Below are 27568 nucleotides of genomic sequence, written 5' to 3' on the forward strand. Positions count from 1 at the left end.
TTTGCTCAGCCTCAAGCTGCTGACCTTCCATGGAGGTGAGGAAGATCAGAGGGAATCTGAGTTTGCAACAAGTGGTGTAGCCCCTGCTTTGGGGAAGAAACCAAGGGAAGTGCCCGTCTTAAATTGAAACCTTCCCTGAGAGAGGGAGCCTGTTATGCAGGGGAAAAAATAAAAAAAATAAATAAAAAAAAATAATAATAAAAAAAACACCCAACAGTTGTTTTACAGCTGTATTTTGGAGCATAGTTAAACCTTCTTTGAAATAATCTCTGGTGGTAGGGAACAGGGCCATGCATTATTTAACTTCTGTTACTGTAACTTAAACTGTATAGGAGGAAGGGAGGACAAACGGGACCAACTTCACCACACTGAAGGGAGCTGGGTGGGGACTGCCAGTCCCAGAATGTTCCAGCACCATCCTGCCAGCCCTGGCTGGGAGGTGCAGATCAAACCTCTCTGATGGAGGAAAACCCCTGGGCGATGGCAGGCTGGGGTCCCCAGAGGACCAGGATGAGATGTGACCCCAGCTGCTGCTCCGGCAGCACACGGGAACCTGCTCAAGGACCGCAAAACCTCTTCCCAGAGAGTGCAGCAACCTCTGTGCAAAACTGCTTCGTGGGGGAACCAAAACAGGAAATCTGTCTGGCTGCTGTGACAGCACAGACCGGTGCAAAAAAAAAGTCTCATCTGGGCAGCTGAGAGTAAATCCTGTCCCGCTGCCACCAGTGAGCTCTGCTGCGCTGAGCCGTGCTCCTGTGTGCACCAGGAGCCCTTCACCCCGATGTCTTACAAGCCTCTGGCCAGCTCGTTTATTCCAGACAGCAACGGACCGAGTGCCCCTCCTGCAAGTCGAACCCTTCGGGGTGTAGCTGTTATCATCAGGACGCTGCCACGCGCGGCTCCGTGTCCGTCGGTGAAGCAGCGACGCCGGGGTTCGGAAGGAGCCCGGCAGGTTCATGGTGAGGCTCGTGCGATGCAGTCACGCCAGTCGAACCCAGGACCCATCTCCCCTGAGAAACGCGTAGGGGCTGCCCGTCCAGGTTACACCCAGCAGCTCCGTCGGGTGTATCCTCAACGCAGCCTGTCCCGCAGCAAAAAGCCTTCACGGAGCAGCTGGCGCAGCGCGCAGCCCTCCCCGCGTGCGCTCTCCACACCGAGCCCATACCCGTCTCTTTGGGACTGCGCTGCTCTTTGTAGTGGGACTCTGATTCCCTTTTGTGTTTTGATAACTGTAATTTCCCTTTCGTGCCCGTGGGAGGCTGAACCCTCCCTGGTGTTCTGGTACCCTCAAAATATTAAATAAGGTTGATCTCGCCCAGGATGAGCCACCTGCCACAGCACTCCCAGCAAGGCGACCTCGGATCTCCAGCTGCTTCTCAGCTCGGGCTTTTGTCCCTGCACCTCAGGGCTGGCTCCTTCAGTACCTCGGCATTTTCTGGTTTCCTGGACTTTCCCAGTGACTCCGGAGCTACAGCCTGGACCAAAGAGACAAGACAATGCCCTCCTGCTTTCTCTGCTACGTGTCCCGGTTGAGACAGCCGTGAGGATGGAGCTTTGGTCCAGCTGGAGCCTGAAGCCAGATGTCCAGAAGCCAACTCGTTGCTGGCCTTGCTGGAGAGGAGGTGTCTTGCTCTGGCACCACAGACTTTGGATCAAAAAGAAAAAAAACAGAAATCTATCGGAACAAGCTTAGGGTTTCTTTGAGAAGTCCAAGTCGATCGCCTCTCCCTGCCGAGGAGTCAGTCGATGGGGAAGCAGGCGGCTGGCACGGGCGCTCTGCGGAAGAGCAGGCTGGAGCCACGGAACAGCTGCCCCTGAGGAGGAGAGAGCACAGGGTCAGGGCAGCCGTGCCCAGACCCGGCCAGGGGACCGCAGCTGGTTTAACAGGGACCAGCTTGTGCCGGCCGCAGGGCCTCAGCACCCTGGGCTGCTACAGAGCAGAAAGGGGTTCAGCCCCGTGGGCGCTGGGTACTCCCCCCAGGGCTGACCGATGGCGACGGGCAGAGCCACCTCGCTTTGCTGTGTGCAATGTCTTGGTTACAAGTTTTGCACACAGCAAGTTCCGGGCATGTAACGGGCAGACCAGTACTTCCATGCCTGGTACCAGTGCAGAACTGGAAGGATTGAAGTAGGTTACAAAGCGCATCGAGGATGCAGCACAAGCACTTTCTGGGCAGTGCTGGAGACCCCGGGAAGGAGCAGAGGGAGCCCAAAGCCCCGTGTGTGCCCCACCCCCTCACCTGAGCACTGAGATACCTCCAGCAATGGATCCAGGATGGAAACGCAGGAGCATAGGGCGGGAGGCCAGCGCGCAGCCTGTGTGGCAACAAGAAATAGCTGAGACGGTCTGTACAGATCTCACGTTATCCAGACGGGTAACACAAGAGCAGCAGTTAAGTGTAAGCAAGGACACGGAAACGGTGTCCACGCTGGGCTGAAGGCCAAATGACCAGCTCGTTATTTACAATGCAACAGATCATGTAATTTAATTACCCCTGGAGTGTACAAACAAGGAGCGTTACCTGGATACGTTAAGAGTGCAGGACTAGATGCTGTATCTACACCTTCAAAAGCCAACAGATATCAAGAAAATACTAGTAGCAGCGGCTTGGATCCAGTCCCCGTCCCGTAAGCGTGAATGCAGAATTCCTGCGGCGGTGGGACTGGGAAAGCAAGCTTGCTCCTGCTCCTGCCTGCACCCACCACGACGTTAACGGCTTTGCTTTCCCTCGTGCCACCCCCAGAGCCAGCGCGGTCCCTTTGACGCCTTCTGCCTCCGGTCTAGTTTGGATCAGACCGCACCACCACCACTCTCCCTATTTCTCTCCGCTTGAGCTTTTACACTGCTCTTGTCTGTGCCCTCTGATCTAAAATTATAAGCAACCTGGGACAGGGAACGAGCCAGCTCTGCAAGGTGCCATATAGTTTAGGGTTCCGTATGAAAGCTTTGCGATCGTTAGCAGAGGATTCAGACAAGGGACTGGAAGAAAGGAGGGGAAAGCCTCAGATCTCCGTGTGACGGACGTACCCACAGTTGTTCACTGCCATGAGATCTCCCACGAGAAGGAACGGGTACGTCAGCATGCTCACAGCGATCTGAAAGCACAGAAAACTGGTAGCCTGTCTAATGTTCACCGTGTCAAAGCTATTTCCAGCTTGCATGCTAGCAAAGGTTTGTCATTTGGATATCAAGTACAAACCAGCCTTTGCCCCCCGACCGTGAGCTCTCACCCCACAGGTGACAGGAAGGGGAGAAACAGCAGTTGCCTACGTACCCCCATCACGAATTTTGTGTAGCTCCGGATCACCGATGCCTGGCTGAACTGAAAGGAGAAACCAAAGGGATTTGTGGAGGAGGCAGATGACACCAGGCTGTCACTCTCACGTGGCATCCCTCCGCGCCCGAGACAGAGGGCGTGGGGCAGGGGAACAAGGCAGAAAGCAACAGCAGCAGCACTGCATCCCAGCTGAGAATCGGGGAAGACTTCTGCTATCAAAACTGATCCCCTAAACTGCAGTTGAAACACAGCCCTGAGCAGACACAGCATCTTTAGCACCTTCATGGGGCTTTATCTAAAGCCCAGTGTCCTTTCTGTATTACATTAGCTCCTGCTTCCTATAGACTCCTCCCAACTGCAGGTGCTTGGTATGGGGCCCCCATCAGGCGCTTCCACTCACGTTATCATCCACCGCGTAGGTGTTGATGAAGTGAGCCAAGAGGTTGCAGCACCAGAGGAAGATGACATCCCCCAGGATGTGAGGGACCAAACCGCTGCAATGGCAAAAAGAGGGTGTGAGGTGGAGAATGATCCCAGCGATGCTTCCTGAGGTGCCCACCCTCCCTCCACCAGCGCAGAGGAACCCCGCTCCCCCAAAACACATCTTTGCTTTTGGAAGGAAATGAAAGGGAGAAGGGGAGATTGGAGGGCAGGGCTCTCCCAGCCTTCACAACGGTTCTACGTGTGCGGCCAGGGACGGTCTGGAGTAAGAAGCTTGGATCTGCCGTTTGGGCACGGCTCTGCCAAGTCCCCTTGTTCTACCCCAAATTCCTCCTTGGTCCAACTCCTGCTCTGAAACCCAAGCAGGACGCTGATGAAGTGGTGCCATTAAGCACATCTTGCAGATGCTCTTCTGGATGCAGAATGAGCAGCTCATCTCTTTGTGGAATCTCTCTCCTAGAAATTAAAATGAGGGGTGTTGTTCCTGCAAAACCCGTTCTACTGCAAACTGGGACTAACTGGGGGCAGCACTTCAGCCCCTCCATTTTTCCCAGTCCCTGCTGCCACCTGGGAGCGCAGCTGCTTTGGTTTATGCCTCTCATCCATGCACAAGCACCTCCCAGCAGCACAAGCACCCCCAGCTTCTGCAGCTAATGGCACCAAAACATCAAGAAAACATTTCTGAGGGTTCCTCCGGTTTGTCAGTGCTTCAGCAGCATCTGCTGCACCAGTGCAGGCATCGAGCACAGGGCCTCCTCCTCTGGCTGTGCAAAAGGATCCGGGTGTGCGTTAAACCTGTTTCACCAGCAGATGTGCTCAGACAGTTGTGAAAGTGAGCCTGTTAAGAGCCACACGAGTGCTTGCTGGGCTGGGAAGAACAACCTCTGAGCACGCCAGGGCCTGAGTCACTCGTTGCTTCCCAAACATGATGCTGCCCCTTTAGAGCAGGGGACCAGTTTTGTTTCTGGGACTGCGTGCTCCCATCCAGCCAGCTTCACTTGCTTGGAGTCAGGGTTAATACTTTTTGGAGACAACCTGTGTACTGTTGAGGTCCCAGCAGCTCTGGAGATGTAGGTCTTGCGGGGCTAGGCACAGCAGAAGTCTTCAATAGAAGATCTGCTGGCTTAAAAGATGCAATACACAAAGAAATCAAAGCTCTGGTCTGCTTTGCAGTCAGCCTTTAAAAAAACAATCCTCTCTCTAACTCAAAGTCAAGTCTGAGGCAGACTCCTGAGCTGCTGGAGATACAACAGGGGCGTAATAAAGTCCAGAAACAGAGGGCTGGGCCATGGAAGCCACGCAAGTAAAACCCTACTTATCTGTTGATACACTGGCTTGTTTGTTTGATTTGCAATAAGGATCCCACCCCTCCCCCTCCTCCATCATCGAAGTTACAATGGATGCTGGGCCTGAGCTTATGAGATGCCTGGAGACCAAGAGTCTGAGTGAGCTGCAGAAAGGGACTAAAAAAAACCCGAATTCATTTGTGCTACAACTCCCACGCCTGGCGAGATGTCCAAGGAGATCTGGACTAGGAGTATTTTTAGAAAATGACAAGTCATTAAAAGCTGAAATGGCAGCAGGCAGATGAGAAAGCCTGCGTGATGTATGGTGATGCAACCCAGCAGGAGAAACCCAGCGCTGGGGAGCTGGGACGAGGCATCTTTGAGCCGACGGCACGCAGCAGCTTCAGGGCCCAGGGAGCACCTTCCTGGCCTGCTGGCAGGCAGAGGACCGCTGCAGATACGTGGGGAAGCAATAAACCCATCCCCTGCAAAGTCTTTACCTCTAGCCAGGCACACGCCCAGGGTGAGCGTGTGCCGCTGTTCCTGCTGCGCAGAGGTTCCAAGGCCACGAGCAACAAGCGCACCACAATGATTTTAAGGGAGTGGATGTGCTGGGACTGGGTTTGGAGGGCTGAGAGCGGAACAGCAGCGGTTTGGTCCTACAGATGCATTTTGTGTTCCCTTCGCAGCAGTGCGATTTCCTAGCGGGGTGGCAGAGCACGTATAACTTCAGAGCCCTCCTGAGACATTCTGGGTTGTGTTAAAGCCTTTCATGTGAACTATTAAGTTTAATTAGGCTACCGACAGTGTTTATTTTATGTGGATGGAAGGGAATGTGGCGGCTCCCTTCACTTAACTTCCTCGGGAGGTGGAGGAGAGGGAGGGCTGCCGGGCAGCCTGCTCCGGCCATGCCCCGTGTACAAGGAACATCCCAGAGGAACCTGTATTTAATGGAGGAGGCTCGGGGCTGCACAGCTCGGCAGAGAAGCTGTGGGCTGCGAAAGGAAGATGCAGTAACACTCAACTGATGGGGTCTCTGCAGACCCCTTGCCTTTTCCCCTGGGGGAAGGAGGGGGTGAGACCCCCTGCAACTGCTTGCCTCTTCCTGCTGCAGGTATGTTTCATCTGGAGGCCCAAATTTTGTGACTGCAGAGCCAAAGGCATCAGGCCTGAAAACCCCTCCTGACGTTTCAGAGCTGCCTTTACTGTTATCGACGTCACCAAGTGAGTTATCTCCCCACCGGGAGCAGAGGCAGCAGCTGGCTCTGCTTTTATACATATAAGTGAAAGAAAAGGAAGAAGCGTTAAGGGTTCAAGCAGAAACATGTCTGCTAGACTTCCACTTCAGCAACACCATGTCGCTTCACCACACTTCCTAAGAGCTGGAAAGGGGGTTTGGCTCCTCCTGGCCCAGGCAGCAATGCCGCTGACCCGGGCAGCATCACGCTCCCTCCTCACAGGCAAACCTGCTGCTGGCACGAACCACCTGCTCATTACAAGCACCCGCGGTGCTCCTCAGAGGAATGCGCTTCTTATCCAGGCCCTGGCTTTGATTTCAACAAGGGGTCTCATTGTTGCACTTGATCTTGGTGCCTGTTGCACAAACAAATGCTTTAAATGGCCCTTCACTGAAACACAAAGAAGCGTCAAGGGAAAATGAAAGGTAAGAAAAAACACGGGGTTTTCTCTGGGCTCTGCAGGTTTGATTGAAGATAAGATCTGGGGCCACCTTAATGGTCAAACTGGAGCGCTGTCAAAGGCACAGATTTAATCTGCGCTCTGGGAGCGATGAGAGAGTCCTGTGGTCAGACAAGGTTTCAGATGGGGGAGCTCAGTGCGACTCTGAGGTGGGCAGGGCAGCCAGGAGAGCCATCGGACTACGGGAGAAAGTATTTAAACAAACTCACGTACACAAAGAATCCCAGGATCCCTTCTTCCTTAAATATCCTGCCAATGGCGCTGAACACACCGCTGCCAAGAAAGGAGAAGAGCTGTAAGTGTGCCGGGGTTGCTCCATCTCTGTCCTGCGCAGCTTTGCATGCGTTCTGCAGCCACCAGCCAGCAATGCAGCGGGCAGCTCTGCTCTGCTGCTGCTTCTCAACCCACGGAGCATTGTGTCTGCACTCTGCCAGGCTGCAGGAACACCTGGGACAACACAACTTGCTGATAACTGGTTAAATGCTGAAGCTAGAACTCTGCTTGGCTTTGCATGAGCGGATACACATGCCACAGCCACGGCACGTAATATGCTTTGATTAGGCTGATTCTCAGCCCAAGAACCCTGTCCTGCCTCTGGGAACTCGCACTGGCTGTTGTTGGTTAGTTGCAATCGTGTCCAGCATGCTTTCACATGGCTGCACGTGTACTTTTGCCCTGCAGAGAGGCAGGTATTACTGGAAAAGGTTTGGAGAAAATCTTGCAGACTAGCAGGGCTGCAGCAGCACTTTCTATCACCTAGTCTGCCTCTCTGCTGACTTCCCTTTCTATTAACACCTAAAGCAAAAAGGCAGGAGAGTCACCATGTTATCAGCAGAGGTGAGTTACAGCACCAAAATCCCCATGAACACAAGCCAAAACACAGGGAGGCTGGGGACAGAGCCCAGCCCCACCATGTCCCGTCACCCACCCTCTAACCACAGCCCAGATTCACTTTTCTGTCTCCCAAACCTCCTGGGTTGCCACATCCCCCACTGCAGGGAGCACCTGGCACCGCTGACTCCTGGACTCCCGCTTCTGTGTGCCTAAACCCTTCAGCGCTGCAGCCACTCACCTGTATTTTACTTCCCGGCCCACGAACTGGACCATGCAGCGCATAGAGATCACTAGGAGGAAAGAAACACAGGGGCTGACCAACAAATCCAGTTTGGGTTGCAATGGATGTGAAGGACAATGCACCCTGACCCTTCTGCCCTCCCTTCCCTCTGCTCACATCACCACCAGTTCCTCTCAGCGGTCCTCAGTGTTGCAAGACCCATCAGAAACCAGTGCCCTCCCCCTGGCTGTGTGATGGGAAGGATCTCTGGCCCTAACCCCAGTGGGATCTCTAGGACAAGCTCGCGGATGAATGGGAAGAGCGCACCTCACTGCTCAGCTGGGTTAGTCCCTGAAGGCCAACCCAAGCATCTGCCTCCCTAAGCAAGGGCTCAGACCTGCGTCCGCTCTGCGGTTTCGTACGAAGCCGTTTGTGAGAGAAGCGCGTCAAGTCAACAAGGTTTCGGGGTGATCCTGAGCCTGGAGAGGGCTGCCAGGCAGAGGGACAGGACTCACCGTGCAGCGGGTGCGAGACAACCCGGGACACGCACTGCATCATCATCTCGTGAGATGTCTGGGAAGGAAAGGAAAAATCACACCTGTACAAGGAGCTGTGCTGCTCCACCGGCACAGATCAGGCCCTTTCTCTTAGCGTGGTGAAACCCATTTCAGGTCCCTCTTTTGAAATCTGTTCTTGAATAAACCTCTGTTCCAACAAAATATTTTATAGCTGGACACAGAGTAGCTACTGAATACCACAGCCTTTTCACCTACAGTTTCTCTTCAAATAACTTCACCCGCAGCCCACGGTTTAAGCTTCCTTTGCTCTCCAGGCACATCCCCAAGGCTGTCTCCCTGGTCACTCAATGTGCAACATCCACCTCTCACCTCCTTCACCACTTTCCTAAGGGAGGTCTTCACATCGTCCTTGTTAGAAACATGCTCCATGTCTTCCAGTGGAAAGGCCTGAGCGGAGAGAGAAGAAATATATGGTCAAAACGGATGGAGATGCTGATCCACAAACCCTCAGTGTCTGAGGACAGGAGGAAACCAAGAGCAGTTGCGCTCTAGATGGGAGGAGAAGAGAAACAGGCAAGAAGGAACATACGAGAAGGATGGAAAGTAAAACAGGAAAGGAGGGGTCACGAAACTGCTTACAAGTGATAAAAAGCAAGTGGTTGTTCAAATTAAATCAAACTTGTTCAAAAAAAACCCCAGCTTTTGGGGATATGGGCACTGTTCTCCTGTCCTAAGGATTATTCCAGGCCCTTAGGAGATGGAAAGGGATGGGTGCTTTAGCCCTCCACGTGCAGTTGTGGCTGGGCATAGGCACATGCAGACTCCCTGGCTCCCTGCGGTAACACCGGCTGACCCAGCAAGCTGATTTATGGAGAGAGAAGCCGACCTTTACCTTCTTCACGCTCCCCCTGGTGATGGTTGATAAAGTGCTTGAGATGAGGCGAGGAGTAAGACCACGGAAGAGGCCTCTTTTCCCATCCACTTCCACAATGTGTCTGGCTGGGTAAGAAAACACCAGGCTGCCGTCAGCTGGGAACTGGCCGGCTCACAGAAAGCACCCCAAACACCTCCAGCACCCCAAACACCTCCAGCGTTCAACCAAAACCACGCTGGAGCTCAGCGTGGCACGGCAGCCGCGCTGCGGGCCCCACCAAAGTGATTTATTATAACAGCGATAAATAAACTTCACATAGGATGCAAAGAATCCTTCAGTGTTCCCTGTTGTATCTGTCTAATCGGGAAGGATAGCTCCGATATTTTGGGCTGCTACTCGTCTTTTGGCTGGTTTGCTCACCTGAAAGGGCTACGAGGCAGTCTGGACTGAACCAGGGTAGGGAGGGACCTTCCCATGTGTTGTGTGGTGTCACCTCCTCCCTCCACCCCAGGGGTCGGATTCAGGCTTAATATGGATCTCTCCAACCCCAGTTCAGCTCCTGCCCCACCACCTTCTCCCAGGCAAACTTCCTTAGGTCTCCAGGCAGGAAAACAGCCAACAGATCCAATTTCTCCCTGATACAACAAGGTGGAACACAACCCACTACATGCTTGTAGCTACTCACTACTCCTGGCCCCCATCTTCTGCTGTCCCAAGTGAAGCCAGGAAGGCTCTGCACATCTCCATCACCCAACGCTCTCAACCTATTGGGAAAATGCCTCTTCTAAAGGGCAGCACCGGCGCGTTTCCTTCCCCCGGTGTCCCAGGACAGGTTTGCAGTGCTTTCCTACCGCTCCTGCACTGGCTGCCCCCACCCCACGGGCACTGGGACCAGCCCAACACTCGGCTTTCGGGACTGTGTACTCCCCTTCCCCACAGCAAAGCCGCTGTGAGAGCAACCCCCAAGGTCGCAGAGTATTCACCTGCCTCTCCTGTGCTGCTCTACCTGCAAAGAAAGAAAAATAGTACTTTTTTTTTTTTTTTCTTTCTAAATAGACCTTCCCTTTTCTTGGTATTTCTGTTCCTTTAGGGCTCCATCTACAACACAACTGAGCAGGGCAGGGAGCCAGGTTATTGCAGGGCTGTTTTAGAGAAGGAAGACGCTTTGCTATCTCCAACCCACACAGAACCCTCCACCACCAAACCTAAACCCCCGCCACCCTCTCCGCTAGGGTGTAAACCCAGAGTAACGTGTGCCACGGGAAAGGGGATGCAGCACCAACGCCAGGGCTGCCACCTCCTTGTCCCCAACAACAGGTAGGTAAATCTGATGGCCTTACAACTAGGTGTGATGGTTTATGTCTCGCCGCAGCCTCAGGACGATCCCAAGGCGGGGTGGGAGTGCTGCTGGAGGTCGGCAGCTCCCAGCCCCGGTTTTGGGCAGGACCCTGAGCAGGAGGGAAGGGACGTTCACTCACCGTAGGTGAAGAAGCCGGGCAGGTACAGGACTTTCCTTCCCAGGACGTTTCTTCCAACGGTTGGAGGTAGTGGCTCATGTCCAACCTAGAAGAGAAATCCCATGAGCAGGTCCCCGTCCCGGCATTCCCGAAGCCCCTGGGCCACACTGCCTCGAGCCCAGCATCCGTGAGCTGCCAAAGGGCCACGTTCCCCCCATCACCCCCCAATCAACTGGGGTCCCATGCCACAGGCTCCCTAGGGTACAGGGTGTCCTCAGCCCCCCCGTTTTTGGGGTCCCTACTAGAGACATTCAGAATACCCATTATACTGGGGGTTCCCATCCCTCCTTATACAGAACCCCCCATTGCAGGGGGTAGCCTCATCCCCCCTGTTTTTATGGGGTCCCCCCAGCACTTGGGGTCCCCATCCCCTGTCAGGAGGGGGTCCCAATGCCCCCACTGTAAAGGAGACCCCACTGTATAGGGGTCCTCGTCCCTTCATTCTATAGGGGTTCCTATTCCCTGCTATATAAGGAGTCCCCATTATAAAGGTATCCTCGTCCTCCGATTATACAGGCTTCCCCATTCTACAGCTGCCCTCACCTTCCCGTTACACAGCGACCCCCGTTATACAGTGGGGCCTCATCCCCCGTGACACAGGGGGCTCCCCCATTCTATAGGTGCTCCCATTGCTCAGGGGGTCCCCTGTTATATGGGGGGGAGGGTATATATGGCAATCCCTAGTGCATGGAGGTCCCCATAGGGGGTCTATATAGGAGCCCAACACCTCCCGTTATAGTGGGGTCCCGGCCCGCCGTTACAGATGGGGTTCGCGTACCCCGCCCCCCCCCCCCCCGCGGCCCCGGACCTGGACGAGCAGCTTGACGTAGAGCAGCGGGTGGCTGGCGGCGGCGAGCCCCGCTCCCAGCACCACGAACAGCCCCTCGGCACCCTCAGCCCGGGCAGCGCCCCCCGGGCCCGCCGCCGCCCGCCCCACGCCACCGCCAGGGGGCGCCAGGGCCACCGGGGGCAGCGGCGCCGCCGCCGCCATAGCCGCCCCCGCCGCCGCCACTGCGCATGCGCTAGCTCGTGCTGCGTCTGACGTCACCGCGCCGGGCGGAACCATTGCCTGAGGGGTGGGGGGGAGCGCGGGCGGAACCATGGCGGGAGGGGGGATGGAGCCACGGTGTGAGGGAGGGGACGGCGCGGCCATGACAGGCCGTGACAGGGGCAGCGCGGCCGGGCGAGGGCTGCGGCGGGGAAGGGAGGAGGCAGCGAGGCTTGGGCACCGGGCGGGATGTGGCGAGGTGGGGCCATGCCCTGTGCCTGTTCCGCTGTGGGGTCTCCTCAGAGGGTGGGCTGCAGCAGCAGGGCCGTGAGGGGCTGGCAGTGGGGGTCTGGCTGTGGGGTCTGGCAGTGGGGCGCTGGCTGTGGGGGTCTGGCAGTGAGGGGCTGGCTGTGGGGGTCTGGCTGTGGGGGGTTGGCTGTGGGGGTCTGGCAGTGGGGGTCTGGCAGTGGGGGTCTGGCTGTGGGGGTCTGGCAGTGGGGGTCTGGCAGTGGGGGTCTGGCTGTGGGGTCTGGCAGTGGGGCGCTGGCTGTGGGGGTCTGGCAGTGAGGGGCTGGCAGTGGGGGGCTGGCTGTGGGGTCTGGCAGTGGGGGTCTGGCAGTGAGGGGCTGGCAGTGGGGGGCTGGCTGTGGGGTCTGGCAGTGGGGGTCTGGCAGTGAGGGGCTGGCAGTGGGGGGCTGGCTGTGGGGTCTGGCAGTGGGGGTCTGGCAGTGGGGGTCTGGCAGTGGGGGTCTGGCTGTGGGGGGCTGGCTGTGGGGGGCTGGCAGTGAGGGGCTGGCTGTGGGGTCTGGCAGTGGGGGTCTGGCAGTGGGGGTCTGGCAGTGGGGGTCTGGCTGTGGGGGGCTGGCTGTGGGGGGCTGGCAGTGAGGGGCTGGCTGTGGGGGTCTGGCAGTGGGGGTCTGGCTGTGGGGGGCTGGCTGTGGGGGTCTGGCAGTGGGGGTCTGGCTGTGGGGGTCTGGCTGTGGGGGGTTGGCTGTGGGGGTCTGGCTGTGGGGGTCTGGCAGTGGGGGTCTGGCAGTGGGGGTCTGGCTGTGGGGGTCTGGCTGTGGGGGGTTGGCTGTGGGGGTCTGGCAGTGGGGGTCTGGCAGTGGGGGTCTGGCAGTGGGGTCTGGCAGTGGGGGGCTGGCTGTGGGGGTCTGGCAGTGGGGCGCTGGCTGTGGGGGTCTGGCAGTGGGGCGCTGGCAGTGGGGGTCTGGCTGTGGGGGGCTGGCAGTGAGGGGCTGGCAGTGGGGGGCTGGCAGTGGGGGGCTGGCAGTGGGGGGCTGGCAGTGGGGGGCTGCCCGTGAGGTGAGGGCTGGCAGCTGGGGGTGGCCGTGGGGCCTGTGGCACTAGCACACCCCTCGCCCCTTCCCTCCCTCCCCCCCAGCCCCTCCGGGCAGCAGGACCCGCACACAGCCCGTGTGGGCTCCCGGGGCGCGGAGCACGGGGGGCTGCAGCTCCCCTGTCCCCGGGCTCTTCCCCAGGCCTCCTGCCCAGCTTGGGCCCTTGCACCGTTCCCGCTGCCGCTCTGGGCTCGGCTCTGCCGCCGCTTTGGGGCACACGGCAAGGTCCCTCCAAATGAACAAACTCCGCGCGTTTTCTCAGCGTTTCTCCTACTTGCAACCTGCTGCGCTTCCTCTTTCCTCTTCCCTTGAGGCCAACCCAGAGCCGAGCTCTCCTGCCACAGAAAGGACAGCGGATGGTCTTTGCCTTGTGCAAGCCCTCATCCCCAAACAATATCCTGGGTGCCAGAAACACCTCGAAGCAGAGAGAAGAAGGGAGCCACAGCCATCGGCACCTGCCCCTGCAGCTCCTTCACACCCAGGACCCTCTCCCAGCCGGTGCCATGGAGGAAAAGGCCGATAATCACCGGAGCGTGTTGAACCTGGCAGCTATGTTTGAAGGGCAGTGGTAAGGAGGGAGGGTCCTGGGTGCTGTGGGTGCGTTAGGGCTCCGCATGGCATGGGTTTTGGAAGGAACAAACCACAGAGGTGGTTTGGAGGCTGTGGAGAAGCGGTTTGCTAGGCGGTGGTTTGCTCTTCTTTAGCACCTGGATCTGCCCCAGCGTCTTCCCCCTGCTGCAGGCGGTGAACAGAAGTGTGAAAACCTCAGCAGGCTGTGACTGACTTAGCTGGAGGTTTCTGTGCCTGGCTTAGGGTTGGGTCGTGGCATGCTGGTTGCCTCCACGCTCGGCACCTTTGCAGTCAGCCTGGCTGGCGAACGCTTTTTCTCCTTTTGCTGTGGACAAAAAGATTTTGGTTTGCAAGTATGTAGGCAGGGCTCTTCCCTGGGAATTAACTGCTTGAGCATCTGGGAGGATCCAAGCCTCAGGCACCAGCCTCGGACTGTCTAGTTGTTTGCAGTGATGTGGATCCTAGGGAGGAAAGAGTTAGGTGCCAGGGTCAGAGCAAGGGGATCTGCCTGGCCCCTGGTGTGGGAAATAATTCTGAGGCTTGGGGCAAGTTATCGTGGTCCATGCCTCAGTTTCCCCATCGGTTGAATCGGGGTACCAAATCTTGCCTTTCCTTGGGTCAGTGAGGTGCTCTTAGTGAGCTTTAATGAGGCTGGGTGGTTAGGCAGATGAGTTTTGCAGCACTTCCTAAAGATGGTCAGCCACAAGATTTCCTTCTGCTCCAGGAGCTTTGCCTGCATCTCTGCTGCATCCTTTGCCCTGGGCTTTGTGCTCTGGACCATGGTTGTCCCTATGGTCCCACAGTTGAAATTTGGCCAGTGATGTTGTTGTGTTGGAACTGTTTGCAGCATTTGATCTGGCTCCATTTCCCTGCTGCAGCATGTTTGTTGTTTACCATGAAGTGTGTGTTTGATTTAGAGGAAATAAAAGTAACGTAGAACTTTCAGAGGAAGCTGGAGAGCCTGGAACAGAAAACAGTTTAGCCCAAGTCAGTGCAAATAGAAAGGGAGAAGTTCCCTGTTGGATCTCAGCTGTGTGCTTAGGCTGCCACAGATCTGGGAGGCACTGGGAGAGACAGAAAAGCCTCTGTGTCACGGAGGGTTATGCCAGCCCCATGGACGGGAGGGGACGTGTGCGTGGCTGTGGGTGCACTCCTGAGCTCACAGATGTGTGCTTATCAGTGTGGGGATGGACCTGCATCCCTCTTCAGAGGAGTGTCTGCCCCTCAAGTCATCTCCTGTCCTCAACTTCGCAGTTTTATGGCCAGTTTCGTCCCGTTTTTCCCCTCCTCTTCATCCCACGCCTGTCTGCAGGCCACCAGTGGTTGTCTTTCCAGTTTCTGCCCAGAGCAATTTACCACAGACACCAGCTCAGATGACAGACCACTCGCTGTCATCTTCACAGCCTGCGCCCTGTGTGGCATCTTCCCCACGCCTGCTCTGGACCTGTTTTCCTTGTCTTTGCCAGAAAAGGGAAGAGAGAAAACTGCCAATAAACTACCGCTCTGCAAAACCACCTATGCAAGCCTTCCTCTTGGCTGACACCTCTTGGCTCTTTGGCTTTTAAAGCTTCATGCCCAAGGCTGCTGGCTCCCCATTTTTGCTCCACGGTGGCAGCAGGCAGAAAGCCAGAGCCGTGCCAGCACCGCAAAGGGTAGGGCTGTGCTCCGGAAAGCAAATAGCTGTGGGTGGGATAAATGGCAGAGTCGTGCTTTTCTAGAGCAGGACGGGGACTGACCACATCAACATGAGGCACTGGGAGAAGAGAGGCTGGATCCTGGCCCCTTGGAGGATGCGTGGGCTGTGGGACCCCGGTCTGTATCAGCGGGGTTGTAGCGGAGCAAAGCAGCATCGGTGCTGGGATGCTGCTGTGCCTGTTGTCTTTGCTTGAGGATGGTGGCTCTGAGCTGGGTGGCTCAGGCTGTGCTGGGGGAATGGGTGAGCTGATCATGCCGATTCCTCTCTGGCAGGGCTAGCAAATTTGCCCGGAGGGAGAAGCAGGCTCCGCACGACCAGACTGCTGCTGCAGCCAGCCAGCCTCAGCAGCTTCCAGCATCCCCTGCCAGCCAGAGCTTCTCCCAGATGGCTGCCAGGCACCAAGCAGAGCAAGAGAATGAGGAGGAGGAGGAGCAGCAGGGTCGGCGGGGGCTCAGCTTCAAATGCCTCCGTTCTTTCCGACAGAAGATCAGTGAGGACAACTGGAGGAGGCAGCAGGACCCAGGCCTCACGCCTGGCAGCAAGGTGAGCTCTGGAGGCACCTCAGGCAAGGCTGGTGGGTGCCCACGCTCAGGCAGGGAGTCACATGGGCTGGGTGGGTTTGGAGGTCTCTGCTGGCCCTGCAAGGGCTGGTGCATGTGGTGACAGAGGAGTGGCCCCTTCCCTGATGCTTCAGGCACAAATTCCCCATAGTCAGATAGACCCAAGCAGACCTTGTCTCTTCCAGCTCTGATATAACTACGTTGTGGGGGTCAGATGCACAGGTGAGCCCAGCCAGGTCCACCTCAGGGCATCCCTGGGGCTGTGCTGGCCTTTGCCATCTGCAGGCAGGTTTCTGCAGGACTGCGTTTAATTACTAGGTGCAATTATAGACCATGGGGTTAACCCACCTCACCCTGCACCGCTCCTCTGGATCTCTATCCCTGTATTGCTCTGGGAGAAACAGGCAGAGAGGAAGGGGTGACCCAGGAGGCCATGAGCCAGGCTTCCTGACAGCCCCCAAACGACTTTGTTTTCACCCTTGTTTTCACTGCATGCCTTGTAGAGGTCCTTCCCTTGCCCTCACATGGAGCAGGGTCCAGTTTGATGCTGGGCTGTGGTCTGTGAACAGCGGGGAACAGAGCTGAATCCCCTCAGGCTGGTGGGGGTCACGTCTCTGCCCATGAAATTGAGCCCTTCTCCCCTTGCAGGAACCAGAGGAAAAGAAAATCGCTCTGGAGCTGCTGGAGACAGAGCAGGCTTACGTCAACCGCCTCCACCTTCTCGACCAGGTGAGCTGCGGAGCACAGAGGCCCACGCAAGCCTGGGAAGCGATAGCCCTGCTGCCGTCTGCCCCCACCAGCACAGCTCGGCCACTCTGTGCTGACAGACCAGGCAGTACCACAGCGTAGCTCCGCACTCACCGATTTTCATGCACTCTGCAGTGGGGCTTGCACCCTGTGGCAGTGTGTGGGCTCGGTTCAGGGCACGCACAAGCCAGGGGCTGTTTGCTCAAGATATGAAGGGAATGAAGCTGTATAGATAGGAGCCACGTTGGGCTGCTGGTCTTCATGGCGAGAAGATGGGTCTGGCCTTTGCCTTTCTGATACCCCAGAGCTCCAGGGAGCACCTTTGTCCCAGCAAAGCCTTCCATTTCCCTCCTGCTTCTCCCTGGAGGCCTGGGATTTCCCTCCTGCTCAGAGTCAGGCCTTTTCCCTGGGCGATGTGCGATGTGCTGGTCTCAAAGAGGGAATGGAGGATCCTCAAGTGTTTTCCTGACCCTTTTTATTCACCCCTTCTTTCTTCCAGATATTCTATGCGGAGCTCATGAAAGAAGCCAAAAATGGGAAGACAGTCCCAGAGGAGGTGGTGAAAATGATCTTCTCCAACATCTCCTCCATCTACCAGTTCCACGCCAAGTTCTTCCTGCCGGAGCTGCAGAAGCGCATGGAGGACTGGTGAGCTGCGGAAGGGGAGGGCAGGATGCCTGGGTGGCTTTGCCAGGGTGGAGGAGCAGTGATGAATTTGGTCTCCTACCAGGACCAGATCTCAGCTCCAAGTGCCCTTGTGCTGAAAAGCACTTCCTTAAAACACTCCAGCCGAGAGCAGGGTATTTCTGAAAAGGGGGGTGACATTTCAGGTGGTTTAGGGGTGTGCCCAGGCTGGCTGCAAGCTGGAGACATTCCCGTTCTGGAGAGCAGGAAGTTGTAGGGGGACACAGCGGGTCACAACGCTAAAAACCTCTGTCCTCCACCGTGCACAAGCCGTCCCTTCGCTTTATCCCTCGCTGTCTGCCTGCCCCGCCGGACTGAGGAAGCTGGCGGTCTGTGGTTCCATCCTGCAGGAGCTGCAACCCTCGGATTGGGGATGTGATCCAGAAACTTGCGCCGTTCCTCAAGATGTACGGTGAATACATGAAGAACTTCGACAAGGCCGTGGAGCTCATCACTGTCTGGTCAGAAAAATCGCCACCCTTCCAGGAGCTCATTGCTGACATCCAGGTAACGGGCCGTGGCAGGGTGGGGGACCGCAGCAGTGCTCCCCAAAATCTGCTTGCAGGGGGGAAGCAGCGGGGGGTGGGAGCTGCCTTGGTCACTGTTTCTCTCTCCGTCTGCGGTGGCTCTCCCCAGAAGAGGAAGGTCTGTGCTAATCTAACGCTGCAGCACCACATGCTGGAACCTGTGCAGAGGATCCCACGCTACGAACTCCTGCTGAAAGAATATGTCCGAAAACTCCCACCCAAATCCCCAGACCGGGATGATGCAGAGAGTAAGGGCTCCGTCTGGCTCTCCCCGCTGTGGGGGTTGGGACAGTGGGTTCACAGGGGAAATAACAGCCCCTGACGTTGCACGTGGGCATTGGGATACCTGGATTCTCTCACCAGCTGCCCCGTGCCCTTGGATAAACCTCACAGTCTGACCCTTTTCTAGCAGGGAAGGGGGTTAATCTGCCCTTTCGGGGTCTGTGGAAGCCAGCAGGGTGGGTGGGTGGTGTTTCAGGACAAGGACAGTCCCTCCAGAGCATCCCCCAGGGAGACCTGCAGGGGCCGGGGGGCCATCAGACCCCTACAGATAACAGGCTCCCAGTCCTGCTGGGATGGAGTGGTAAACGAACTGGATTTCTGGGTCCGGGGGCCCGACTGTAGCCCACCGCCCAGTCTGGCTGGACCCAGGGGCTTGTGCCGCGTTCCAGGGCCGTTGAGGCTGTGTCCAGGGGAGGACAGCAGCCACCACAGGCGGGCCTCCCCCCCCAGGGAGAGACCCAGGGGCTGTCTTCCACAGCTCCCTAGCAAGTGTTTAACCTCCACCCTCTTTCTCTTCTTGTTGCAGAGGCCCTGGAGATGGTTTTTATGGTGGCCAAGCACTCAAACGCAGCTATCGCCGAGATGGTGAGTGCCTATCCCAGCTGGCAGTGTCTTGTGGCTCGTGGCACAGTGATTTGCCGGATTTCCTTGTGGCCTCATTGCTGTGCGACTCAGTGGACACAGCCATGCCCTGAGCAGGACAGGAGCACTGTGGGTTCAGCAGAAGAGGCTGGATTCTGTTCTTGATGACTGACCCCATCACCCTGGGAAAGTCATGTCTGCAATATCAGCCAGGATGTGACCGGCTGTTTGAGGCTGGGAGCTGCTCTCGAAGATCAGTCTGGGGTGAGAGTGCTGTGCCACCTCTCCCAGTACTCAGCAGCTGGCCTGGGAGGCGGGGATGGAGGGGACCCAGGGTTGTGGCTGCTCAGCTCCCCACACGGACAGGTCCCTCTGCCTCCCTCAGGAACGGCTGCAGAACCTCTGGGTGGTCTACCAGCGGCTGGGCCTCGAGGATGACATTGTGGATCCCTCCAACGAGCTGATCAAGGAGGGGCCGATCCAAAAAATCTCCACCCGCAACAACAGCACATCGGAGAAGTACCTGTTCCTGGTGGGAGCTGGGATGCCCAGGGAAAGGGGCAGGGGGCAGATAAGATGGGAATGGGGAGAGGGGCAGCGCAGCCTGGACGGGGTGTCGCTGGGTCATCCCTGCACAGAGGGGATGAATTCAGAGCTGGGGGATGACATCCCCTGGGTGCAGGGCACCCTGTACGGGACGTGGTTGGGAACATGCTGATCCCTGGGGGTCTGCCACGCTCCCAGAGTGCTCTGCCTCTGCGGGGGGGAGAGGGCTGGGGCAGGAGCAGTCACTCGGTAGGCTGGATTCTTCCCAAGGGCCTGCTCAGCCCCAGGGGGGTGGGGGTCCTAGGTCCCAGGGAAGCCCCCAGCCCTGAGCACCAACCAACCCTCTTCCCCTCCCTGCCCAGTTCAACAACATGCTGCTGTACTGCGTGCCCAAGGTCATCCAGGTGGGCGCTGAGTTCCAGGTCCACCTCCGCATCAACGTGGATGGCATGAAGGTCAGACAGGCACCTTGTCTTTGTGCTTCCCCCAGGCCGCGGCTTCTCCAAAACGCGCCCTGCTCTGGGTGTGATGTGGCTGCTGCCCTGCGCTTCCTCGGAAAGGAGGGAGGGGCTGGAGCCGGGGGTGGCTTTGTGGGTGAGGAGGGCTGGCTGCTATACGCTGATCTTCTTAAATAGCAGCGAAATCTTGTGCTTGTGGGATTGAAGGGACTGAAGGGCTTGTGCCTGAGGGAAGTCCCTGTCCCCCGCATCATGAAGGAGGGTCCCTGTGTGCTGGAGGTGGGTTCAGTTGCTCCACATCCTTTCTTCGGTCTCTCTCAGGTGCAGGAGCTGAATGACACACAGTTCCCTCACACCTTCCTGGTCTCGGGAAAGCAGCGGACGCTGGAGCTCCAAGCCAGGTAAGGGTGAGGGGGGAGGGTTCTGCAGACCCTCAAGGAGGAGGGACAACGGCTTATCCACCTCCCTCTTTGTACCCAGGTCTGAAGAGGAGATGAACGCCTGGATCAAGGTACCACCGAGCGCTGGGAGAGGCGGCACACCTTACTCACCCCAGCTGGATGTCCTGTGTCAGGGGCAGCCCCCACAACTGCCCCTCCAGCCCTGTCTTCCCCTCTAGGCCTTCCAAGATGCCATTGACAGGAAGGAGAAGAGGACTGAGACCTTTAAGACAGCAGTACCTGGGCTGGAGGCGGGCACCCCCGCGTTGAAGGTAACCCTCCTGCCCTCCTCGTGCCTTGTCTGCCTCCAGCACCCCCTCTGCACAGCAGCTCAGCAGAGCCCACCAACAGAGCTGGAGGGAGGCTGCGGGTGGGGAGAAGGACTGAGGAGAGGAAGGGGTGAGAGCAGAGGGGCTAAAGCCTCCTGGCCCGTGGCTAGCAGGCCCAGCAATGCAGTCTCCCACCCCCAGACAGAGGAGCTGGGCCGCCGAGCTCCACAGTGGGTGCGAGACAACCTGGTGACCATGTGCATGCGCTGCAAGGAGCCCTTCAATGCTATCATGCGCCGGAGACACCACTGTCGAGCTTGTGGATACGTGAGCTGCCTCGTCTCCCCCTCTTCCCTCCCTCCTGGCCCGCTCAGGTGCTGCTGGGGCAGGAGCTCACCTCTCCTACACCTTGGACCCCTTTCCCCGGGCTCAGGGTTGCTCCTGCCCCTTGGCTCCTCCTGGAGTTGTCTCTGGGATCCCCCAGCCCTGCGCCAGTCTCACCAGTGTCCCTGTCTGGTGGTTGTAGGTGGTGTGCGCTCGCTGCTCTGACTACAAGGCCGAGCTACAGTATGATGGGAACCGCCTGAACCGCGTGTGCCAGGAGTGTTACGTCTTCCTGACGGGCCACTTGATGCTTGAGGACCGGGAGGGGAAGCACAAAGGCATCCTGGAGGTGAGCGCTGCCCCTCTCTGCCCACCCTCCCTGGGCCCTACTCCCCTGTCCCTGTCCCTCTGAGCTCTGCCACCCACCCTGGTCCCCAGCCTCGCTGGCACAGCCTGGCTGCGCGCCTGCAGCGGGAGGGGTGGGAGTCGCTCCTGCAGCACTTGGAGGGTCCCTGCTAACTGCGGGGCTGGTGGATGAGCTGAGCGCCCTCCCTCCTGCTCTGAGCCCAGGACTGGGCATCCAGGGCTCCCCCCGCTACAGGATCTCAGCGGGACCCTCACAGGCAGGACCACCCCTCACCTGCCCCTGGTTTGGGGGGTTTTGTGGAGCAGGCGGTGAATTCCCTAAGAAAGGACCTTCACGCCCTTTCTGCTTCCCGCACTGGCTATTTAGGGATTTTGGGGGGGTTTTTTGACAGAAGGGAGCTGCAGAGGTATCAGGCAGGAGTTTGCTGTGCAGTTCCCTGCAGCTGTTGGACAAGAACGGCAAGGGGGGCATGCGGGGCTGGTTCGTGATCCCACAGGATGATCCCCTCGTGCTGTACATCTACGCGGCCCCCCAGGTAAGGCCCAGCTCAGCACCACCTGCGAGGGACATCCCGGTGTGCCCATCCCCTGCCTCTCACCGCCGTCTCTGCTCTTGGCAGGACATCCGAGCCCACGCCTCCATCCCGCTGCTGGGCTACGAGGTGAGGGACCTGCCGCAGGAGCACTCCCGCCACCTCTTCCAGCTGGCACAATCCCGGCAGCTCTACACCTTTGTGGCCGACACCGAGGAGCTGAAACGGCGCTGGATGAGGGCCATGGCGCGCTCCGCCGCAGGCATCACGGACCTGGAGGAGGCTGAGGACGTGGACTCCTGCAATGAAGCAGAATGAGGCCGTGGCCACCTCCTGGGCTGCCTGGTGGGTCAGACCTCCCCCTGCCCGTCCCGCTCACGGCTGGCTTCGGGCAGGTCCCGAACCTCTGCGTTTTGGGGTTTCCTCACGTAAAGGACAAGGTGGGGGCACATTTGCCACCGCACAGACGAACCAGATCCCCCTTCCCCTTCCTCTATGCTCTCTGCACCGGCCGGAGGCGATGGGGGTCCCCGAGCCGTGAGGTGGAGGGAGAGCCAGGGGGTTTTGGGGGGCCTGCGCCCCTGCGGCCCGGCTGTCCCCAGCGCGCTGTGCTGTGCCGTACCGCCGGCTGCCGCGCGGGGGCAGCACCGCCTCAGCCTTCCTCCCGGCCCGGCTCCGGCCGGGGGATGCCGCAGGGGGGATGCCCACCTTTGGGAAAGCATCTTCGGAGCTGGGACTGCTGCGATAAATCCTACCTGCAACCCCCCTGTGCGGTCCAAGGAGCATTTTTTTTTTTTTTTTTTTTGGGCGGGTGGGAGGGTATTTACCAGAGCGCCCTGTGGAATTGTCACTGGGGCCCCACATCGCCTTACCCATAGCCAGCCCCGGTCTGGCACCCTGCAGAGACCCAGTTTGTAGGTCACCCTCACCTGGCTCAGGGCCCCTAGTGCTGGATTTGGGATGTCCCTCTCCCAGCCTGTCACCGCTCCTGGCCTCACACTGCTGCAGTCCCACGTGTGGGGGTACCCCTTAACCACAGACACCCCCAGCCTGCGGTGCTGAGCCAGCCCACGCTCCCATCACAGACTTACCGTGCAGCCCATCCTGCTCACGAGCACCTTCCACCCTCGTATGTCTCTTGGTCACTCGTTTCCTCGGGAGGAAATGCTCTGGGACAAGGCTGGGTCACACAGGTGATGCTGCTGCACTGGTGCTGAGCAGCAATGCTGGGGCGACACGAGGGAATTCCCCTTTCCATCGTCAGCGTAATGAGCACCTCTGGTCATTTCACACAGCGCTGTGGGCTGCAGTCCCACGTTTTTCTCTCTGCATCCTCCTTAGCTCCCAAAAAATGTTGCCCAGGCAGAAGTTGCCTCTTCTGAGCCCAGCAGAGGCTGAAATGGGATGCGGGAGCCTGGTGCGTGGAGCTGCGGGAGCCCGCTATCCCAGGCAGGCAGGGAGGGCTCTCCCTAGCAGGCAGGGCTTGCTGCCTGCACCCGGATCACGCAGCGGCTCCAGCCCACCAGCCAGAAGCACAGCACCCTCGGGCAGAGCCCAGCAGCGTCACAGGCTAAACGGATCCATGGGCAGTGGGAAGCGAGTTGGAGCCAGACGCTGCAAATGGGGACAACCCGCAGGGAAGGGATGGGGGCGCAAAGGTGAATCGTAGCCATCAACACTCTGGGGGGCTTTGGGAGCCTGGAAAAAGCTGTGAGCATCATCCTCCTCTATCTACCCATCTCAGCTCATCCCAGGAAAGGGCAAACTGGCAGCTTCATCTCCTCCAACTTGAGAGACACCATCATGGAAGGGGGAGAAGAGCTAGATGTCAGGGGGAGAGCTCTGCCGAAGCAGTTGTCCCTCAGGGTGCCACCCACTTTGGGGCTGAGCCCAGAAGCAACCAGCTTCCACCCCAAACCCACCCTCACCTCCCACCACCGCCTCATGTGAAGGGGAATCCCCAGCACCCAAGGAAAAGCCGGGCAGCACAGGGTGCTGGTTGGGGAGGGGGAAAAAGCAGGCAAAGGGGAAGCCTGCGGGGCTGGAAGGCTCTGCATGGTGGCCTTCCGCCTCGGCGTCACCTCTGTGTCACTGAGGAACAAAACAAGCCTGGAGCGTGGAGCTGCCCTCAGCCTGCAGCTCATGAATGGGCCTAAGAATAGATTTCCTGTTTACTGACCAGAAATCACTTCTGGGGCAGAGGGCACCTGGGTGCTATTTTTACCACCTCCTGCCCTTCTCCTTCCCAGCCCCCAGCCACCCTCGAGCACCACTGCCCCGCTGCAGCACCCATATGTGTCGCGGGAGAGGGGTTGCTGGGGACAAGAGGTGACCGAGGGGTGATGGGGCACCAGGCAGGTTACTCAGCATCGTGCCATCCCCGAAGGCACCTGCCTGAAGGCAGCGTCACCCGGCATCCCCGAGCATCCCTAAAAGAGGCTGGTGGGAGACCCACCTCACTGGGGAGGGATGTGTGTGTGTGTGTGTGTGTGTGTGTGATTCCCCTACTCTGCTTTTCTAGTTAAATTTAAAAAAGGAGGTTTTAGCACCCCAGACGTGGTGCAAACGCACTGATGGATTTTTCTCTTCCTGTGTTTTTTTGGTCCCCTGGCTGCGTCGCGGCGATGGTCAAGCAGAGTGGTTTGGCCTCTCACTTCCCCGCGTAGAAAGTGAAACCCGGTGCAGAAGTCGCGCAGTTTCCTATTCTTGAGAATGAGGAAGGCTCCGAGGCCATTTACTGGAATCCCCCCGGCCGCAGCCCTCCCCGCAGCCTCTTCTTGTAAGCACTGACCAAAATACCCCATGAAACCCATGCGCCGCCGTGGGGGGCCGGGCCACCCCTCGTTGAGAAAACCCAGCCCACGGCAGGGGAACGGGCGCGGGGCAGCCGGCACCTTGGGAGGCGTCACTGTGCCATGCTCATCCCAAATCCCGCGCTACGGGAAGGGGGATGCGGAGAGGGTCAAGGGCATGGAGCGAGCAGAGAGGGGGCCGCCAGGGGCACGGAGGAGTAGGGGTGTGCCGTGGTTCCCCCCGGCGCCCTGCTGCGGGGCTCGGTCCGGTGTCACCTCCCCCTGCTCCCCACGCACGGGCTCGGCGGGTCCCAGGGCCAGTTCCCCCACGTGCCCCCCAAGCGCGGGGGCAGGATGGGGACCACATGGGCCTGAAGGACCGCCTGCCCCCAGCCTGCAGGGCTGCTTGGGAGCTGCTCTGTGGGGCGGGGGCTTTTGCTCTATAGGGACAGGCTCTATAGGGGGTTTCTTTACAGGGTATTCACTCCCTCTCTATAGAGACTGCTCTATGGGCGTATTCTCTTGCTAACTGCAGGTCCCTATAGGGGCTGCGCTCTGCTGTGTGAGATGGAGTTCCCTGCCCTATAGGGGCTGGTCTCTAGGGGGTTGCATCGCTGCGGCAGCTCTGTAATGCCTGGGCTTGGGTTGTGTAGGAGCTGGGCTGCATAGGGAGCGGGGGGGGGGCTCGTCTTTTCTAGGTGTTGGGCTCCACAGGTTGCTCTGCTCTAGAGGGGCTGTGTCCCCCACAGGGGCTGTGCCCGCCGGTGCTGAGCCCGCAGCCCCACGGGCTGTTCTGGCAGCGTGGCCCTCGCCGCAGCGCCGCGGGGCTGGGGCTGGGGCTGCGCAGGCCGGAGCTGCGGCAGCATGGCCTCTCCCCGCCGCGCAGCCTCGCCAGCCCATGGGGGTTCCGCTGCGCCCGCCGAGCGCTTTAAATAATAGATACACCGAGGCCGAAGGCAGCCGCAACGCAGCCCTGCCCCAGAGCACCGCTCCCGCCATGCCCCAGGCTGCGGGGGGGCACCTGGGACCCCCATCTCCCCCGAGGCTGGGGGCACCCCCCTGGGTGGGGGGATTTAAGGATGGGAGATGATGCTAAATGACGAAAAAATATCTATGATGCCCTCTCCCCCCAAAAAGGGACAGCCAGGATTGTGCAACCTTAGGGCTGGGGGACCCTCACCCTGCTCTACACCCACCCCCCCAAACCCCCCAGGCAGCAATGCAAGGCAGGAGGGGGTTCCCCAGCATCCACCCAGCTGCACCCCCTCTTTGCATTGCAGGGTGTCCCTGGGCGTGGGGGGACCTTGGCGGGGGGTGTTGCATCTTCCACCTCCTTTTTGGGGGCCCCCGCGGGCTGCTGGCAAAGGGCGTTTCATGCAATTGAGAACCAGGTCGTGCATCTCGCGTCTGGCGAGGCGGGAGGTGTTTCCCAGTGGCGCAGGAATTTGCTGTTTGCGCCTGTGTTGCAGGAGGCTGGGGGAAGGAAGGAGGGGGGGGGGGCTGCTGGCAGTTGTTATTATTTAATTTTATTTTCCTGCCTCCATCCAGGAATCTCTGCAATGTGCCGGCTGCTCCCCGGGAGGCTGGGGCGGCCGTGAGTCACTGCTGCTGCTGGAACGTGACTCAGTCCTGCTGCTCTCCCCGGCAGGACATGACCAGACTGCCAAAGCCAGGGAGAAGCCCCAGCGCAGCCGCCTGCCCGCGCCGGTGGGCGAGGACACGCGAAATCCCCCTGGAGAGCTCAGCCCCTGCTGAGGATATCCCTGCTGGGGCTATCGGCCCATCGCCGTGGAGCAGGACTCAGGCTGGGGGGGGGCCAGAATGGCCTCTTTTATTTTTTTATTATTTTTTTTCCCGCCCCCTCCTTTTTTTTTTTTTTTTTATATTTTCCCAGCCAGGAAAACCCTCTCCACCCACGCCAGCTCAGCCAGCCGTGCATCGCCATGGGGCTGTGGGTACCTCCCTGGGGTTTTGCTGCCCCATCTTCCAAGCCGGGCCCTATGGGAGAGCAGGGAAAGCTCCTGGCACTGCTCCTGCCCCAGTTCCTGTGCCTCAGTTTCCCCATCCGATGGGGAGCGGAGATTTCCCCGTCAGGGAGCGGGATGGGGGTTACTTCAGGTTGCGCTTCGAGGTCGGTGAATAGCAGCTGCGGGGGGTTATTATTAATATGAACAGCCAGGCTCGGTCAGGGCTCAGGTGGCGGGGAGGGACGGGGGTGACGTGGAGCAGCCCTTGAGTCACGGGGCAGGAGCAGGGGGTGGCCGAGCCCTGCGCTGAGCCCCGACACGCTCGCTGCACCCCAGGGCTGTGACAGCCAGAGGCTGAGGCCACCCCACTCATCCCACCCAGGGCTGGGTGGTGCCGGGCACGAGCCCTTCTCATCCTCCCGCTGCTGCTGCGTGGGGAAAGGGGCTGCGGGCATGGGAGAGCAGCGGAGGCGGCCACGGGGCAGAGCTGAGCGCGGGGATGCTTGTCACACCTCAGGCCCGCCGTGCCTGCGTGGCCGCAGCTGCCTCTGTCAGCCGTGATTGAAAGCCAAGCCAGGCTGGCAGGCCTTCTCTGTGATCTTGTTAATTAAGAAATACATTTAATTAGCAGCACCCCAGCTGTGACTCAGCTAATCATCATGATCGAAACAAGAGCCGGACTCCAGCACCAGAGCACGGCAGCGCCAAACCCCCCCACCGGCCGCAAGCCCCCGGCTCTGCCGTGGGACCCCGTCGCCCGCCAGGCACAGCCCGATGCCCCCCCGGAGTTTTGGGGTGAGTTTTCCCCTGGGCAGGTTGGTGCTGAGTCCATCCCCACGCAGCACCGCACACACAGGCAGGGTGTCAGCCCCACCGGGGGCAATTACCCATTGCCACACTGCAAATAATCATATTAATAACGCATGTACCGTGCTATAAATAGTCTCGATAATAACACCCTGGACTTTCCAGGAATAGATCATCAAAAATGCGGGGAAAGCCATTCCCCACAGCCTGGGTTGCAGATGGGGAAACTGAGGCACGGCCGGTTTGGGGCACAACTCTCACCCACTGCACCCAGCCGTCTGCCAGGCAGCTGTGGAATTTGCTCCCGAATAAACCGTCATGTAAATGAGCCCTTATGTATATTTATGGGCACCGTCCTGCCAGCTGGAATCTAATAGGGGAGAAAATAAACTGGGAAACTGCCTGGAACAGGAGGGCGGCGCTT

The 27568-nt window shown here is 58.6% G+C and overlaps 2 protein-coding genes across 9 annotated transcripts; one reads left to right on the plus strand and one right to left on the minus strand.

The window, feature by feature from the left end:
• Nucleotides 1-216: 216 nt before the first annotated feature.
• MTCH1 (mitochondrial carrier 1) lies at nucleotides 217-11669 on the minus strand. Of its 2 annotated transcripts, XM_037410391.1 has the most exons (13): nucleotides 11475-11669; nucleotides 10628-10712; nucleotides 9168-9274; nucleotides 8645-8722; nucleotides 8273-8330; nucleotides 7776-7827; nucleotides 6917-6976; nucleotides 4041-4175; nucleotides 3679-3772; nucleotides 3276-3323; nucleotides 3029-3096; nucleotides 2241-2316; nucleotides 217-1814 (listed from the first exon to the last, which is right to left on the minus strand). In XM_037410391.1, the coding sequence occupies exons 1-13, from the start codon at nucleotides 11655-11657 to the stop codon at nucleotides 1740-1742; spliced, it is 1119 nt and encodes a 372-aa protein (XP_037266288.1). In that variant the 5' UTR covers nucleotides 11658-11669; the 3' UTR covers nucleotides 217-1739. The 2 variants fall into 2 exon arrangements, with proteins under 2 accessions (XP_037266288.1, XP_037266289.1); XM_037410392.1 differs by lacking the exon at nucleotides 4041-4175.
• Nucleotides 11670-11789: 120 nt separating this feature from the next.
• Nucleotides 11790-27488, plus strand: FGD2 (FYVE, RhoGEF and PH domain containing 2). Of its 7 annotated transcripts, XR_005107906.1 has the most exons (20): nucleotides 11790-11913; nucleotides 13308-13562; nucleotides 15533-15803; nucleotides 16469-16549; nucleotides 17067-17215; nucleotides 17602-17758; nucleotides 17888-18026; nucleotides 18587-18645; nucleotides 19028-19174; nucleotides 19551-19643; nucleotides 19968-20047; nucleotides 20127-20157; nucleotides 20266-20358; nucleotides 20557-20682; nucleotides 20882-21028; nucleotides 21438-21581; nucleotides 21666-21923; nucleotides 24215-24357; nucleotides 25919-26501; nucleotides 26969-27485. XR_005107906.1 is itself a non-coding variant. In XM_037410673.1 (17 exons), exons 2-17 carry the CDS (start codon nucleotides 13351-13353, stop codon nucleotides 21894-21896), a joined length of 2160 nt encoding a protein of 719 aa, XP_037266570.1. In that variant the 5' UTR covers nucleotides 11790-11913; nucleotides 13136-13350; the 3' UTR covers nucleotides 21897-22344. The 7 variants fall into 7 exon arrangements, 5 of the variants coding, with proteins under 5 accessions (XP_037266570.1, XP_037266571.1, XP_037266569.1 ...); XR_005107905.1 differs by having other exon boundaries at nucleotides 25919-27488; XM_037410673.1 differs by lacking the exons at nucleotides 24215-24357; nucleotides 25919-26501; nucleotides 26969-27485 and having other exon boundaries at nucleotides 13136-13562; nucleotides 21666-22344.
• Nucleotides 27489-27568: the final 80 nt, after the last annotated feature.

This window comes from Falco rusticolus, chromosome 17 (genome assembly GCF_015220075.1).
Source record: "Falco rusticolus isolate bFalRus1 chromosome 17, bFalRus1.pri, whole genome shotgun sequence".
In the NCBI taxonomy this organism is placed as follows: domain Eukaryota; kingdom Metazoa; phylum Chordata; class Aves; order Falconiformes; family Falconidae; genus Falco; species Falco rusticolus.

Coding starts and splice junctions, on each gene's coding strand:
- MTCH1 (XM_037410391.1), bottom strand. CDS start 11,657: ATGGCGGCGGCGGCGCCGCTGCCCCCGGTGGCCCTGGCGCCCCCTGGC. Junction 2,317..3,028: donor ATGGCAGTGAACAACTGTGG/GTACGTCCGTCA, acceptor GTTGCCACACAG/GCTGCGCGCTGGCCTCCCGC. Junction 1,815..2,240: donor GGAGGTATCTCAGTGCTCAG/GTGAGGGGGTGG, acceptor TCTCCTCCTCAG/GGGCAGCTGTTCCGTGGCTC.
- FGD2 (XM_037410673.1), top strand. CDS start 13,351: ATGGTCTTTGCCTTGTGCAAGCCCTCATCCCCAAACAATATCCTGGGT. Junction 18,027..18,586: donor AGACCGGGATGATGCAGAGA/GTAAGGGCTCCG, acceptor TTCTTGTTGCAG/AGGCCCTGGAGATGGTTTTT. Junction 18,646..19,027: donor ACGCAGCTATCGCCGAGATG/GTGAGTGCCTAT, acceptor TGCCTCCCTCAG/GAACGGCTGCAGAACCTCTG.